This window comes from Anabrus simplex, chromosome 6 (assembly GCF_040414725.1).
Source record: "Anabrus simplex isolate iqAnaSimp1 chromosome 6, ASM4041472v1, whole genome shotgun sequence".
In the NCBI taxonomy this organism is placed as follows: Eukaryota; Metazoa; Arthropoda; class Insecta; order Orthoptera; family Tettigoniidae; genus Anabrus; species Anabrus simplex.
In genome coordinates this window covers 6,761,911-6,779,486 of record NC_090270.1, presented here as the reverse complement: position 1 = coordinate 6,779,486, position 17,576 = coordinate 6,761,911, and the positions used below count along the sequence as shown (strand labels likewise).

General features: G+C 40.8%; 1 protein-coding gene across 1 annotated transcript in view; it reads left to right on the top strand.

Annotated features, from left to right (window-relative positions):
• The window catches only part of LOC136876043 (probable cytochrome P450 6a14), a 114,478-nt gene that overhangs the window by 88,303 nt on the left and 8,599 nt on the right, over positions 1–17,576 (top strand). The window contains exons 3-4 of the mRNA XM_067149662.2: positions 8,629–8,850; positions 9,562–9,813. Of these exons, the coding sequence (XP_067005763.2) occupies positions 8,629–8,850; positions 9,562–9,813 (474 nt within the window). The remainder of the gene's footprint in view (positions 1–8,628; positions 8,851–9,561; positions 9,814–17,576) is intronic.

The window sequence follows — 17,576 nt, the reverse complement described above, 5'->3', positions numbered from 1 at the left end:
TGGAGAGACAGTCACTTTTAGATCTACTGATTCCTTCGATGTTGATTTGAAGGACTCTCAGAACAGCTCCCAAGGGCTTTGCAGATTGGCTTCGAAAAGAGCTAGTATCATTCGTTTCATGTACCATTAGCCAGGAGATCACAAGCAACCAAGAGCTGACGTTCAGTTCAGTACAGGCACCACAAGGAGGAATCAGCATCACCCCCACAGTTATGCAGCGCATGGTATCCACTCTATGCACATGTGCACTTTCCAGCCATACCGGGGCACAGTATTCTGCTGCAGAGTAGACAAGACTGATACCCCTTAATTGTAAGCAGTCAGCCAAGGCTCCCCAGGAACTTCCACAAAGCTTGCGCAGGATGTTATTCCTTGTAGCGATTTTATGAAAGAGCTTGGTGAGATGTTCTTTGTAGCTCAGAGTTCTGTCCAGGGTGACTCCTAGATATTTCAGGAACAAGTTGTACTTAAGTTTTTCACCAAGAAATAAAAGAGATGGCTCATAGTTTGTGAGCCGGTTGCTGAGATAATAACACGAAACCTCAGTTTTAGAACCACTTGGGATCAATCGCCGAGACTTGAAAAATGTTGCCATTTTGTCCAACTCTGCTGTAAGAATGCCGTCTTCATCCTCAAAATTTCTGCTTTGAGCTACCAGTGCAATATTGTCTGCAAAGATGAACTTAGTAGCTGTGGTTGATGGTAAGTCATGGATGTATAGGTTGAAGAGAACTGGGGCCTATACAGATCCCTGTGGCAGACCGTTATTTAATTTTATTTTACGAGTTTTAGAATCACCTAGAAATACTTAGAAAGCACAGTTGAACAGTGATGAGAAGGGAGTCAATAAAATTTGTACATTAAGAATTGTGTGAAGTGCAACAGGTTAATTTCAGGTTCCTCAGAATAAAGGAAAATTAAATCACTGCACCACAAGAAGCCATTTTCAGTTCACTGTCTGTAAGGTGCTGTTCACTAATTACTTCACCCCAAGAGTTTTCATTTAAAAATAGGTACAGAATTCAAAAATGCGAAGAGAGTGGTCTGAGGGCCTCTGCCTAAACAAACTCTGGACTATATGAGGAAGAATCCAGGAGGCTGGAAGCTAAAACACTCATCACTTTTAGAATCAATCAAGTGGAGGATCGATAAGCCACATACTCAATGCTAGATATGAACCTGGTTGCTAGAAAAACAGCATAAAACATAGAAAAACTATGAACTTCTTTACCATCTATGCGAACTGGCCAGTGAGAGTTATTCTCTCTCGTACTGAATTCAGTTGGAATGGTCTACATTAGCGACTAGTGCTCTCTACAGCTCTGATCCCTGCCAGCCGAACAACAGTGACCTAGGCTATGTTAGCTCACTCAGGAGAGCATTGGATAAAGGTTGTGTGTTTGGTTCCTACTACAGTATTATCCAGTTGGCCCTTTTTGTTACGTACTAAACACCTCTTTGAAGGGTACTATATATACTCAACTCGATCTGAGATGCTGAAGGTCTATTTCAAATATGTTTGACCCTCTGTTGGTATACACAACTCATTATTTGTTTGCACTCCGTGACCTTCAGTCACTTATCGTACTTATCACCTCCAAAAGGTTTGCTTGTCATAACGATGATCAATTGACTACAAGGTCTCCGTCTTCTTCTGTACTAACTTAGAGTAAACTCTCCATAATATATACATGTACTTTTTGTAGTTGGTAATTCTCTCTCTATGCTTGTCCTGTAAATTTCTACCACGTTTCTGTCTCCTCTTTTACTCCGTGTTTATCCTAAGTATTCCTCATTCAGAGCAAAGATATGTCAAGAAAGGAAAGCTCAATACTAGTGTCAAGCTCATCTGTGACTGAGAAGAAATAGTTATTGAAAACAGAGAATGGTGAGGAATAATCCTGGTTACTCTGTTGTTCTGTCATTGTAAGTCATAGAAAACAAGAAATAGATGACAAATAAAGTCATATGTAGAAAACAATGTCAGGCAGGACACACGGGCAAACTCCACATCTTCAAATTCCTTGTCATTACGTCCATTTCTTCTGAAGCTGTGAGAAGTTTGTTTCTGCTTCCCAGCTTTATGAGCAGGGCCCGTCTCGAAAGATGTAGGATAAGAAGAAAGCCAGGTAAACACAGCAAAAAGGAAGATACGGGTGATATGCCTGAAACGGTATCAAGAAAAGTTGGATGCACAGATGACTGAGCACACCGCAACAAGCTTGGACGAGTACCGTACGTTTTGTTGACCTAACCCTAATGTCAAGAAAACTGAAGTGTGTTGCTTCTATGCCTAAATATTGTAGGCTGTTGTAACACAACTCAACAGCTGCACGGACATCCATCCTCCACTTTGGAGTCCTTGCTCCTGCAACACATTTTAAGTGGATGCAGTAGAAGATAAAGGTGAAAAACGAGTAAATATTCGATGATGGAGTATGAAAGTGGCATATTTTGAAAGTTTTAAAACATTTAAAGAAAATGAAAAAATGATTGTTAAGAACTGTGCTTGATGTCTGGACTTAAATGTTGATGCTGAAGACTTGCATTCTTTGAAGATTGTTAAAAACTAACGCCATGGCACTGCATCCCCGAAGGGCATTGACCTATCCAGTGACCGCTGCTCAGCCCGAAGGCCTGCAGATTACGAGGTGTCATGTGGTCAGCACGACGAATCTTCTTGGCCATTATTCTTGGCTTTCTAGACCAGAGCCACTATCTCACCATCAGATAGCCCCTCAATTCTTATCACACAGGCTGAGTGGATCTCGAACCAGCCCTCACGTGCAGGTAAAAATCTCTGACCTGGCCCGGAATCAAATGCGGGGCCTCCAAGTAAGAGGCAGGCACACTACACCCACACAACGGAGCCGGCTTTAAGCTTGTTGCTTGTAAGATATATGTATTATCTTACGAGCCAGTGTTGTCTCTGATACTCAAGGATATTAACTCAGCACCACGAGTAAAGAGATGACAAAATTAAGAAATAAGGTAGGGCTGCATCCACTTCAGTCTTGTGTGAACTGACGGGGATAAGCAACTCAGAGACATTATCACTGATAATCTATATACTGTATATAAAATAAGAGTTTCTGTACATTGCTCAGAATTTAAAACAAATGGTATTTCTGTATCAGTCATGTCCACCGTAACAAGGAAATGCACTTCTTACTTTTCCGTAATTTCTCTCTGTCTGTCTGTATGTATGTACACGCATCACGAGAAAACTGCAGAAGAGAATTTAATGAAAATCAGTATGGAAAGTCGGGGGATGAGCCACTACAATCTAGGCTATAAATCATTTTATTTACACTGAGTGAAATGGTAGTTTAGGGGAAGCCTAAAATGTAATTATAAAATATTTATGTTATTAGTGGTCATATCATTAAACACCACATAACTAAAGTTATATAGAATTAAATTTACCACACCGGCTATGATAACAGAGATATTCACGAATGGTGTATCCAGTCGGGTAATAAGAAACTACAGTCTAAGCTATAAACAATTTTATTCACCCTGGATGGAACTCTAGTTTAGAGGAAGGTGCTAAAATTTAATTTTTAAATACCTATATTATTGGTCCTATGAAAAAGAACGACATAACAAAAGTTCTACAGAATACAATTTGCGATCATTTATGTTTTATTCACTTTTAACATACAGACTACAATAAGAGTGGCATTTCAGAGTCGGAAAAATACTAAATGTGAAGGTTTACAATATCGAAAGTGCATAACATTGATAAACAATAACATTATACTGACCATTGTTGGTTGTGATATTCTTTGTCTCTTATGCTGCCTCTCAACTCCGATAGATGGGATTACTGCTGCGTACCGAGTATAATAGCCTAACTGAATATTGGCGGGAAGTAGCTGGGGAGTTAGAAAACTTTCTTCTTTAGCATGTCATTCCTCTGGTTCGTACATTTTTCTGATACTGCTGGTACATAACACACTGGTTCATCATGGCATTCCAGCTATTCTATCCCTTCTCTGACGCACTGTTTTGAATGAGCAGTGTGCTCACTTACGGCAGAGGCTCACTTAGTAGTGTTATGACCTGGTCTAGAATTACAATTTAGGACCATTCCAAATTATAGCACCACGATTCACTAAATAACTCAAAATTCAACCCTGAAAAGAGCCGTTTCTTAAGAAGAGCTTCTTCCTCTTCACTTTTAGTAAATTCTACATTCATTTTATACCAAATTAGCAGTGAAGAGGGAGTTTCTCCTCTGGCTTGGAGGAAAAATTTGCCTCCAAGTCAGGTAGATTTTTCCGCAGCCAGTATAGTGAATTGATATTTTCCAACTCATCGGGTACTCCTAGGAAACAGATGAGTAAAAGGGCATAGTTTTTGTTCTGGGACTCTTCACTATTCGACCCACTCCCCCCCGAAAAAGACAAAGAGTGTTCACGTATCACGGCTGTCTGCGGCCTGGTCGTTCCAGCCGTGGAACTTTGGACTGTTAGATCGGCAGCGTAGTACTGTTCGTCAAAAGTGAGAAAATGTGTCGTTTTTCATTTGATCGAGTATTTCATATATAAGCATTGCTTTTACTCACGCCATTCCTACTGACGTCATTGTGATGACCTATGTTCATTTCAGTTGGGAAAACCACCAAGACAGTTTTTCTGAGGATGTAAAAAGGCAGGCGGAGAGTGAGTGCCTGCTCCCCAACCTGATTGTGACTGATGGTAGGCAAGCGGGCCTACCATTTCAATGAAATTTCCCTAAATACGTTTGGTGACTTCCCATTCGCATTTCTAGGGTAACGTTAAGAACTATGCAATTTAACACAATCTTGCTCACAACGTGTGCACTACCTAACCTAGAATTCTGTATACAATGTAGAATTCTTTAGCGAAGCACGGGTACATCAGCTAGTGTAAATATAAATTCATACTCATTTTTAAAATGATAGTTATATTACTTAATTACATTTAATTTAACATAACTTATCACTGGTAAGGGACAGATTTGAAATAATGGTATTGTTTCAGTAATTTCCCTCCCTCACGAAGTTTGATACATCTCCAGAGTGAAGTGGTTGTATTGAGCCTTGAACTGCAAGACACCACCCCACGAATGCAGTCTTTTGTTTTAAACTGTAACTAGTAGTTCTTGTTATACATCTGAGGACATCCTCAGTCGTTACTGACACTTAAGCATCTTGCAATAATTGTACATTTCAAAAACCTTAGTCATATTTGTTGTAGTCAATACCATACAGAAGTCTACACCAGATGTAACATTTGACCAATCTTACCTTAAGATTGATGTCCAAATCTGTTGTTGTTCAAGTTATCATTCCATAGACTGCTTAGATGCAGATCTCCATGTCACCCTATCCTATGCTAACATAACCACTCTATCCTACATCTGTTCTAATCTGCTTGTCATATTCGTACCTTGGTCTACCCCTACCATATTTAGCACCTACACTTCCCTCAAAAACCAACTGAACAAGTCCTTTGTGTCTTAAGATGTGTCCTATCATTCTATCTCTTCTTCTTATCAAATTTAGCCAAATCAATCTCCTCTCACCCATTTAATTCACTATCTCTTCATTCTTGATTCAATCTATCCATCTCACCTTCAGCATTCTTCTGTAACACCACATTTCAAAAGCTTCTATTCTTCTTCTTTCTGAGCTATATATTGTCCATATACTTCCTTTAAGACTTCATTCCCTAATCTAATATTTCCTACATCACCTGACGTCATTTGACTGATCTCCATATATTTTTTTTTGTTCTTATATATTTTCATCTTGTACTCCTTACCCAAGACTGTCCATACCATTCAGTAATTTCTCCAGATCTCCTGCAGTTTCAGCTAAAATAACAATATCATCAGCAAATCTCAGGGTTTATATTTCCTCCCCTTGGATTGCGATTCCCTTCCCAAATTCCTCTTTGATTTCCTTTACTGGCTGCTCTATATAAACATTGAATAGGAGGTGGGGGGAAACTGCAACCTTTCCTCACTCCTTTCTGGATTGCTGCTTCTTTTTCAAAGCCCTCGGTTCTCATCTCTGCAGACTGATTTTTATACAGATTGTAGATAATTCTTCGTTCTCGGTATCTGATCCTGATCACCTTCAGAATCTCAAATAGCTTGGTCCAATAACATTATCGAATGCCTTTTCTAAATCTACAAATGCCATACATGTGTTTTGATCCTGTACGATCAGACATAAAGTCAGGATTGCTTCATGTGTTCCTACATTTCTTCTGAAGCCAAATTGATCTTCTCCCAGCTCAGTTTCAACTTGTCTTTTGATTCTTCTGTAAATAATCATCATCATCATCTGTTTACCCTCCAGGTTCAATTTTTCCCTCGGGCTTAGGGAGGGATCCCACCTCTACCACCCCAAGGGCAGTGTCCTGGAGCTTCATACTCTTGGTCGGGGGATACAACTGGGGAGGATGACCAGTACCTCACCCAGGCGGCCTCACCTGCTATGCTGAACAGGGGCCTTGTGGAGGGATGAGAAGATTGGAAGGGATAGGCAAGGAAGAGGGAAGGAAGCGGCCGTGGCCTTATGTTAGGTACCATCCCGGCATTCGCCTGGAGGAGAAGTGGGAAACCACGGAAAACCACTTTCAGGATGGCTGAGGTGGGAATCGAACCCACCGCTACTCAGTTGACCTCCCGAGGCTGAGTGGACCCTGTTCCAGCCCTCGTACCACTTTTCAAATTTCGTGGCAGAGCCGGGAATCGAACCCGGGCCTCCGGGGGTGGCAGCTAATCACGCTAACCACTACACCACAGAGGCGGACTCTGTAAATAATACATGTTAAAATTTTGCAGGCATGAGATACTAAAATAACTGTGTGGTAGTTTTCATACAATTCTTATTAATAGGTATAACAACATTCTACCGAAAATTGGATGGCACTTCTCCTGTCTCATAGATCTTACACACTAACTGGAATAACCTTGCCATGCTGGTTCCTCCTATGGCAGTCAGTAATTCAGAGGGAATGTCGTCAATTACAGGTGCCTTGTTCCTACTTAGGTCTTTCAAAGCTCTGTCAAATTCTGACCTCAAAATTGGGTCCCCCATGTCATCAGCATCAACAGCCTCTTGTTCCAGAGCCTTGTCATCTATATTTTTACCTTGATACAACTGTTGGATATGTTCCTGCCATCTTTCCACCTTGTCTACTTTACCTAGAAGTGGTTTTGCATCTGAGCTCTTAATATTCATACACCTAGTTTTCCTTTCTCCAAAGGTTTGCTTGATTTTCATGTATACAGCATCTACCTTTCCTGAGACTAAACAACCTTCAACATCCTTGCATTTCTCCTTCGACCATTCTTCCTTAGCTGTCCTGCACTTTGTGTCCACTTCATTATTTAATGACCTGTATTCTTTTCTGCCCTCTTCGTTTATTGCATTCTTTGTATTTTTGCCGTTCATCAGTCAGGTCTAGTATCTCCTGAGTTATCCATTGATTCTTAATTGATCTTTCCTTTCTTCCTAACATTTCTTCAGCAGCCGTAGAGACCTCATTCTTCATGACAGTCCATTCTTGCTCTGTTCTGTTTCCTTTAGCCTTTTCATTTAGTCTTTGAGCAACATGTTCCTTGAAACAGTCCCTGACACTCTTTTCTTTCAACGTGTCTAGATCCCACCTCCTTGCATTCTTTCCTCAAATACTGTAGATGCATTCAGTAAATTGTTATCATGGAAATTTACAAGACTTGGTGCCTACGTCTTGCGATGCTCCTCATATTGATAGGAAGAATCTATTCCAAAGATCATGAACTACTTCGTCAAGGATGTGGGGTATTATATTTCTAATGAAATATATTGAATTCTAAAGCAGTACATGTTTGAGTTACTGTGGTTACATTCTCCTGTACTAAAAATGTAAAAACATAGTCATTTCATATCATGTTTCTCTGCCATTGAACAGAACTCTGTACTTTGCATTTAAGGAAGAACTACGTAAAAAGAATTGATTTTCTGATAGAACCTACCGAGTGAAAGCGGACTCTGAACTTTACCAACAGCTGGAAATGGCTAACACTAGCATGTGGCTGAAGTTTTACGGGCACCTTCCGAGAATGCTAGGGGCTTTACGTTGCACCGACACAGATAGGTCTTATGGCGACGATGGGATAGGAAAGGCCTAGGAGTTGGAAGGAAGCGGCCGTGGCCTTAATTAAGGTACAGCCCCAGCATTTGCCTGGTGTGAAAATGGGAAACCACGGAAAACCATCTTCAGGGCTGCCGATAGTGGGGCTCGAACCTACTATCTCCCGGATGCAAGCTCACAGCCGTGCGCCTCTCTTCCGAGAATGGACAACGGCAGACTGACTTCTCACTCACCCAAGAAGCATGTGGCTCATGAAGTAGAAAGAGCCTTAGCTTCTGCTGATGTCTCAGACAGAGCCAAATTTTGTAAATTGGTAAATTTGTGGTCTCATCTACCAAAAGTTGTTAAATCTTGCAAACCTCTTTCACAGGAAAGAAAGGGGAAACTATCAGCAGGACTCAAGAGTTATTGGGAACAAAAAATTAACTAGTCCCTAGTGGGATTAAAACACTAATAATGATTTGCATCTTCTTCATTTATCAAGAGCTTAAGAGATTTTTCTGTTTTACAGAATTTACAGACAGCGTACTGGCGTCTCAGGCATTCATCTTCTTCCTGGCCGGGTTGGAGACTTCGTCAGCCACCATGAGCTTCTGCCTGCATGAACTGGCTGTGAACCCAGACATTCAAGAGAGGCTTCGACAGGAAGTGGTGGAAGTTCTTTCTCGACACAAGGAAGGTCTCTCTTATGATGCAATCGACGAGATGACCTATTTGGACAATGTTCTGTCAGGTGAGGGACCAACTCTCTAGATCTTGTGGCTTTATAAACAGGGCACACACAATGATTTTAGTAAAACTTGTTTTGTTATGAGACCAAATATTATTAAATAAACCTCATTAGTTTAAAATCATACAAGTAGACTTTATTTTCTGAATTTCACCCACGTTTTCATAAAAACATGTATTAAAACTACAGAACTAACAAAAAATTTTAAATTGCTCATTCTAGTGTATTCACGTTCATCATGAATTCCCTCTTGCATCTCCAGCCAAGTCCTCCGTCCACTGCTGCTCCTTAACTGTGGTCCAGGTTCCTTCTTGTTATGCTGTTCTTGACCTACCTCTTGTTGTTCTTCCTTCAGTTTTAGCCTTGGTATCCTTATCTCTTAACATATCATAAGCATCTCTGTTTATTTCTCTCCATTGTGTTGGAAAGCTCTTCTACTTTGATTTCCTTCCTGACATTTTCATTTCTCACTCTTCCCTATCATCACTTTACAAAGGTAAAATTAAGTGTATCCTCCTAATTCAATACATCACATAATTCCATAATTAGATGGAGCAATCAAATTCAAACATGTTTTGACTCATTTGAGCCATCTTCAGTGAAAAAGGGGGGCTGAGTAGACCTCAAACCAGCCCCAGATCCCTGACCTGGCCGAGAATCAAAGCCCAGAGTGGTAGACAACTTCTTATCATCATTGTGTATCATCTGTTGCAGAGACTCTGCGGAAGTATCCTCCATCAGCTAACCTCATTCGGATGGTGACCAAACCGTACATCATCCCTGGAACGAGTGTTCTTGTGGATAAAGGAGTCCGAGTCATTATTCCAGTGTATGCCATTCATAGAGATGAGAATTACTATCCTGAACCTGAACGCTTCGATCCTGACCGGTTCACAGCTGAAGCTCGTCGAAGCAGACACAACTACACTTTTCTTCCCTTTGGAGAAGGCCCACGGATCTGTATAGGTAAGGATCATCTCTTCCCTAAATTCCTGTGACATCTGTCATGCTGGTGTTCTGTGCAGTCTTCCCTGTCTTACTCCCCACATATCCCCCTCCCACTCTCTCTCTCTCTCTCTCTCTCTCTCTCTCTCTCTCTCTCTCTCTCCCTTCTGGAATGAAATGTTTAAGTTTCTGAAACACTGAACACAGGTAAGTACTAATCTCATGCACCTGAGTAAGTGAAATTGAAAATTGAGAGAAAGTTCTTTGAGTTTTCAAATCTCATTTGTATCGAGTTCAGTTTCTGAAACAAAAGAAGCATGAAAGTGTAGAGTTGAGTATTTATATTCTTGCAGGGCATCTGCTGCGTCTTTGAATGCTGGTGCACAACATTGTTGGTATAGCCATCCAATTTGTCTTGGACATTTGTTGTAGTTAATATGTCTGCTACTCTATTGAATTGAATAAACAACAAATATAGAGTAATGGGCTATTCCACCTGCAGCAATTAATGGGTGGATTGAGTAGCTCATTAACTGTTGTTGCCAGTCCCAAGCCCGGATAAAAAGGGGAGGGTTGACGTCAGGAAGGGCATCAGGTTGTAAAAATCTATTGCCAAAACCAAAATAATAGATGGATATTTCTCAAAGTAAATGTTGCAGAGTAATAGTATTCCAATCGGATCTCCAGGGAAGACGTCTTGTGAGGAATTCAATGAAAGAACAGGAAGGTGAGAAATAGGAATGAAGTGCAAAATCAAAATTACAGTTGGAATTTTAATATAGAGACTATGAATGGAAAAAATAGAGAGATTGTAGATATGATACACAGAAGGAAGGTGAATGTCCTGTGCATAGAAGAGACTAGGTGGAAGTATTGGCAGAAGGTTATAAGTTGTTCTATAGTAGTGCGGACAAAGAGTCAAGAAATAGAGTGGGGATTATCTTGGATAACGATCTGAAGGAGGAAGTGTAAAGTTGGTTATTGGAGGAGACCTCGTCACAGTTTTGAGTGTATGTGCTCCTCAGTCAGGATGTTCTGAGGAAGAGGAGGACACATTTTGGTAGCCCTAGATAGTGTAACAATGGAAATACCAGACAATGAAACGGTGATAATTCGTGGAGATTTGAATGGACATATTTGTGTGAGGAAAAGTGGTGAAGATAGAGTTCATGGTGGATGGAGTTACGGAGAAAGGAATGCAGAAGGGGACAGGATTGTGGAATATGCAGTAGCTTTCGACCTAATGATTGCTAATACCAACTTCAGTCGGAGAAGAGAACAACTTGTAACTTACAAGAGTGGAGGCCATAAAAGTCAGTTAGATCACGTATTGTACACCAGGAAACACTTCAAGGAAATAAGGAACACCAAGGTGATATACAGTGGAAGTGTGGCAGCGCAGCACAAACATGTAGTAGCTGATTATGAGATGATAGTGGGAAAAAGACGTAAATATGTCAAGCAACAAGAACAAAGAATAAAGTGGTGAAGAATTCAAGCAAAAAGTGTTAAGGGAACCGAGATTATCAGAGGATGTTCAGGAGTGGTGAGCAGTGTTATAAAGAAAGCTGGAGAAGATGGGCTAGGTGTAACATCAGGAAAGGGACTGCCAGAAGATAAGGAGGCATGGTGGTGGAATGTGGAGTTTCATAAAGTGATAAGATTGAAAAAGGATGCTAGGAAACAATAGAATTTAATGAGAAGACAGGAAGACTGCAAAGAAGAAGACCAAAAGAGCTGTGGCAAAAGCGAAGTCTGAGGCAGTGGAAGAGATGTATGTAGAGCTGGAAAGGAGTCAGGATGACAGGCAACTAATAAGGATTGCTAAGGCAAGAGATAAAGCATCCAAGGACATAACATCAGTGAAGCAGATGAAGGATGAGTTAGTTGTAGTAAGACACGATCAGAAAATACTGAAAAGGTGGCTGGAATACTTTGAAAGACAATTGACTGAGGAAAATGTGAGAGAGAAGTATGGGGATGGAGAGGTAAATGAAGGAGTGACCCAAGCTATAAGTAGGGAAGAAGTGGAAAACACAGTAAAGAAAATGAAAAATGGAAAGGCAGTTGGTGTGGATCAAATTCCAGTAGAAGTATGGAAACGCCTGGGAGAACAGGACATTGATATTCTCTGGGATTTAATGGAGAAGATATGGTAAGCAGAAAGAATGCCACATGAATGGAGAAGTAGTATACATTTTCCCATATATAAGGGAAAAGGTGATATTCAAAACTGTGTCAGTTATAGAGGGATAAAGCTGATGTCCCACACAATGAAGAGTTGGGAAAGGATCATTGAGGTGAGGTTACATTTAGAAACCAAAGTTTGTGAAGAACAGTTTGGATTTATACCAGGAAGAGGAACAACCGACACAATATTTGCACTAAGGAGAGACACAGAGAGGTACGGCTGATCTGCATATGGCTTTCATTGATCTGGAGAAGGCGTATGACAGAGTGCCCAGGGAAGAGCTATGGAGAAGTATGCGAAGTAAAGGCCTGCCAGAAAAGTATGTGAGATTGGTGAAAGAGATGTATGAAGGTGTGACGACACAAGTTAGGAGCAGTGGAGGTACAGTGAGAGTAGGACTACATCAGGGATCTGCTCTCATACCATTTCTCTTTGACCTGGTAATGGATGTGCTGGTTAAAGAAGTAAAGAAAGCATGATGTTTGCTGATGATGTTATACCGACCCGAGGGAAGCTACAAGAGAAGCTCGAAGAGTGGAGGAAAGAGGAATGAGGATCAGTAGGGTAAAAACAGAATGTGTGTACTAAAGAAACACAAGATCTATGTCTTAACCTGCAAGAAGAACTACCATTTGTCTGGGTTCATACGTACAAAGTGATGGAGGTCTGGAGGCTGAAATACAACACAGGGTAAATACTGGAGGGATGAATTGGAAGAAATTGAGTGGAGTACTGAGTGATAAGAAGATCAGTTGCAGGATGAAAGGAAAGCTCTATAAATCTGTGGTGAGACCCGCGATGCTTCATAGTGCAGAAACTTGGCTGATCACAAAATCCCAGGACAGAAAGATGGAAGTGGCAGAAATGAAAATGTTAAGATGGACGAGTGGAGTTACAAGAAAGGACAGAGTAAGGAATGATTACATCAGAGGATTGGTGAAAGTGGGACCCATGGAAAGAAGGTTCAAGAAAATAGGCAAAGATGGTATGGCCATGTCAAGAGAAAAGGGGAGGACTACGTGAGGAAAATAATTGGAAACCTGGAAATTGAAGGGTCAAGGAAGAGAAGAAGACCAAAAATGAGATGGAAAGACAAGATAGAAGGGGATCTAAGAGAAAAAGGTTGGAAGAGGGAAGAAGCATTGGATAGGCATTTATGGAAGAGAAGAATCCACCAAAGCAATGCTGACCCTACATGATGTGGGAAAAGGCTGAGATAAAGAAGAAGGGCTATTCCACCTTGCTTCAACCTCCTGTTTCAATATGACCTCTGAAAAACCTGTCTTCTTCATGTAGCGCACTATATGCGTGACCCATAAGAAACGATGATGGTCGTCGTGTAAACATGACTAAGCCCACAATGCATGGATAATTGTGGTAGGGCTCACAATGGTCACAAAGCTTATTTTCTTCATATGTTCAGAATATATTACCAGCTCCAGCAGCTTCCCATAACTCTGCATCCCAAGAAAGCCGTTGCTGACAAGTGTGAAAACTACCGCACCATTAGTTTAGTATCTCATGCCTGCAAAATTTTAACATGTATTATTTCAGAAGCATGCAAAGACAAGTTGAAAGTGAGTCAGGAGAAGATCAATTTGGCTTCAGAAGAAATGTAGGAACACGTGAAGCAATCCTGACTTCATGGCTGATCTTAGAGGACCAAATTAAGGACAAGCCCACGTACCTGGCATTCGTCGATCTGAAAAAGGCTTTCGATAATGTTGACTGGACTAAGCTATTTTATATTCTGAAGGTGATCGGGATAAGATACTGAGAACAAAGAATTATCTACAATCTGTATAAAAATCGGTATGCATTCATAAGAATTGAGGGCTGGGAAATAGAAACAGCAATTCAGAAAGGAGTGAAGAAAGGCTGCAATTTGTCGCCCCCCCCCCCCCCATTTTCAGTGTTACATAGAAGAGGCAGTAAAGGTAATCAAAGCAGAATCTGGAAAGGGAATCACAATCCATGGAGAGGAAATCAAAACACTGAGAGTTGCTGATGATATTGTTATTTTATTTGAAACTGCAGAAGATCTCAAGGAGCTGCTGAATGGTGTGCACAGAGACTTGAGGAAGGAATACAAGATGAAAATAAATAATTCCAAAACAAAAGTAATGGAGTGCACAAGTTCCAATCTCTGTAGCTTGAACAATACGGTATAGACACTTGTTAAAACTGTAACCGGGTTCCAGTTGCATGACACAAGGTAAATAATAATAATTTAAAAAATAAAACTTAAATTACATGGAATTTGGACACCTTTAAAACAAACCAAAACACCAGATAGACTGCATCAAAAAATTAAACAAATAAACATGACTTTACAATGGTAAAATTAAGTGTATCCTCCTAATTCAATACATCATATAATTCCATCATTAGATGGAGTAATCACATTTAAACATGTTCCCCAAGCACTACGGAAACATTTCATTTTATTTACGTTGGTCGATGTGGAAACACCATCTAGCAGTTCTGGATCAGGTGGTGGTTATTTACAGTGGCGTCCAGTGGCTTGCATACTGCTAACACCACTCAAGTAGATTTAGTGATGGGATGATCTGACTACAGAATCAACATTTACCAGTTCCCATTTTGCAATTGAAATAATAATGATTAGCAGTGATGGAGCTAACAGTTCTATGAATATCACTACAAGAAAGAGTCTGGATGATGAGCATAATCCAGATGCTAAGAATTTACGGCCTAATTTATTTTTCAGATTTTACACTTATTTCATGCCAGATTTTAATGTTAATTGTGTGTTTGTATATTAGTTTTCATGTCAATTGTGTGTTTTCACATTTGTTTAGTTATTAGATGTATTAAATTAAGGCTGAAGATGGCCAGCCAAGGCCGAAACTAGTCTGTAGTTTAGTAATGTAATTCAATAATATTGCATAATATAGTATTGAAAAAGGTGGACCATACAACATTAATTTAATAATTATTATTGTGATCACAATTCAATACGGATCAAAACCATGAAGTTTATACCCTATGATGCAGAGTGACTAGCTAGTGATTTAAACAACTGGAGGTGGAGGGGGGGGGGGGGGGTAGGTCCAGAACATTGACAATACAACAATGATAATACAACAATACAACAATGTTAAAAATGTAAAAATGAGAATCTTTCATTTTATGTCCCAGATCTATGAAACGTCTGTATATGATGTATTAAAATACACCTGGTTGACTGTTGATCCATTGTATTTAAATGTGGCATTATTATGGTCTTTCAAACGCTGAGTGTCGAGCGGCGGTAAATAACTCGACCCCCCCCGCCATAGGGGCCAACGGCTTTGGGCGCATGAGCCCCTTTGGGTGGGGTGATGGTCACCTCAGTGTAGGAAATGATACTGGAACCCATCATCTGTGTCTTTGGCCCAACGGCAAAACGGTTGTGGTTCTCATCGGTTGTGGAGGCGGATGAGGTCATGCCAGAAGGACTGGCTGTGAAGGCGCAACTCAATGGCATTTCGAGTCTGCGGAAGTTCATTGCAGTCATGGTACTAGAACCTGCACGTTGCATTTCATTTGTGCCGCAGGGTATAGTTCTTCCGAGATCATAGTGTGTGGGTTACTTCCTTGCAAGCTGCGATCCACCTTAAACAAAATCCCGTTTGTAGCCCTTTTTCTGCTGTCACACCCTTCAACTCGAGTCCAACGGCGATGGGATAAGGATGGTGGAGGCAGGTTGTCGGGTGAAACTGGAAGCCTCTAGTTCGGACCTGCACGTTGGTAGCAGATGTGTGATGGTCGTCTTTCTGAAACCCCGTGACTACTCAGGAATTCGGTCCTGCATCTGTGTTTGGGCAGGCCTGTTTAGGACCACCACTGCCCACCCTGAATGGGAAGGCCCTAGAAAATGTGGGCTAAACATCAGTAGTCACACTCTCAGCCGGCTGGGAGGCCGCACCCAGCGGGTCACCCCTTATGCGGTCGAAAAACAAAGATTACCAAAACTTTGATTATAGGAACGTGGAATGTTCGAACCCTACTTGATTTGAAAGACAATAACAGACCTGAGAGAAGAACAGCGCTTGTCATCCATGAGCTTGGACGAATGAACATTGATATTGCTGCCTTAAGTGAAACCAGACTGTCCAGCCAGAGTTCAGCTCAGGCTACACAAACTACTTGAAGGGAGAAGATGAGGGAGAACACTGCAGTCTTGGTGTTGGATTCGCTGTGAAGACCACATTGGTGAATGATTATCAGCTAACTGCAACTGCAGTCAGTGAAATAAATTATGACTTTCCGAATCCCACTCTCTGGTGCCAAATCTATGACACTCATCTCCGCATATGCTCCCACTTTGGATGCTGATGTAGAAGCTAAAGACCAATTCTACAACCTACAAAGTACCACCAAGAGACAAACTCTTACTACTTGGCAATTTCAATGCCAGAGTTAGTAAAGATCACCAATTATGGGGCAATGTGATGGGAAAACATGGACTTGGCAACTTTAATGCCAATAGTCTACTTCTTCTTGTTTTATGTGCTGAACATGAACTTTTCATTACTAATACTCAGTTCCGTCTGCCTACTAGCTACAACACCACTTGGATGCATCCTCGCTCAAAGCACTTGATTATGTCATCACCAAGCAATGTGATAAAAAAAAAGATGTCCTTGTTACAAGGACCGCAAGAAACATAGATGACTGCTGGACAGATCATAAGCTCCTTTTTCACCGGTTGAGAATCTCAATCTGTTGCAAACCAAAAAGATCCATCCACAACCTGCCCAGAAAGAAATTTGATACTTCTAAATTTTAAATTGAATCCATTGCTACAGATTACAGAAATGCAATCTCAAATAAACTGGCTAGTCATCCAGTCAGCAGTGATAGTACAAATCAGGAATGGGCCATGCTTCAGAAGGTCATCACTGAGTCAGCTGAGGAAACAATTGGTTTTGTGAGGAGAAAGAGACAGGACTGGTTTGAAAATAATGAAGAAATTAAATGTCTGATCAATGCCAAATGGGAAGCCCACCTATTCTGTCTTCAAGATCCGTCTTCCAATGTGAAGAAATCATATTTCTTGGAACTTAAAGGAAAATGTCAGCCACAAATCAGGGAAATTAAAAATAACTGGTGGACAAACAGCTGAAGAACTGCAAAGATTATCTTATGCCCATGACCTGAAAAACTTCTATGCTGGCATAAAGGAGATATATGGTCCAATTCGATCTTCATCGGGGTCATTGAAGACTCTTGACAACTCCATTATTTTAACTGATAACGGAGAAATTTTAAAGCATTGGAAGCAACATTTCTCTTCACTTCTAAATCATGTCTCCAATGTCACTGAGGACTTTCTTTGTAATGTCCCTCAGCAGCCCCAACAACCAAGAAAGGCTCCAGGTCCTGATAACATCCCTCTGGAACTGATACAAAATGGAGGTAAACCCTTGAAGACTAGACTTTTCACACTCATCCTCTTGATTTGGGAAACTCGAGAAGTATCTGAGACTTGAAGAATGCTCCCATCGTCACTATCTTCAAGAAAGGTAGTGTATGTGGGAACTACCGTGGTATATCGCTTTTGTCAATTGCAGGTAAGATTCTCGCA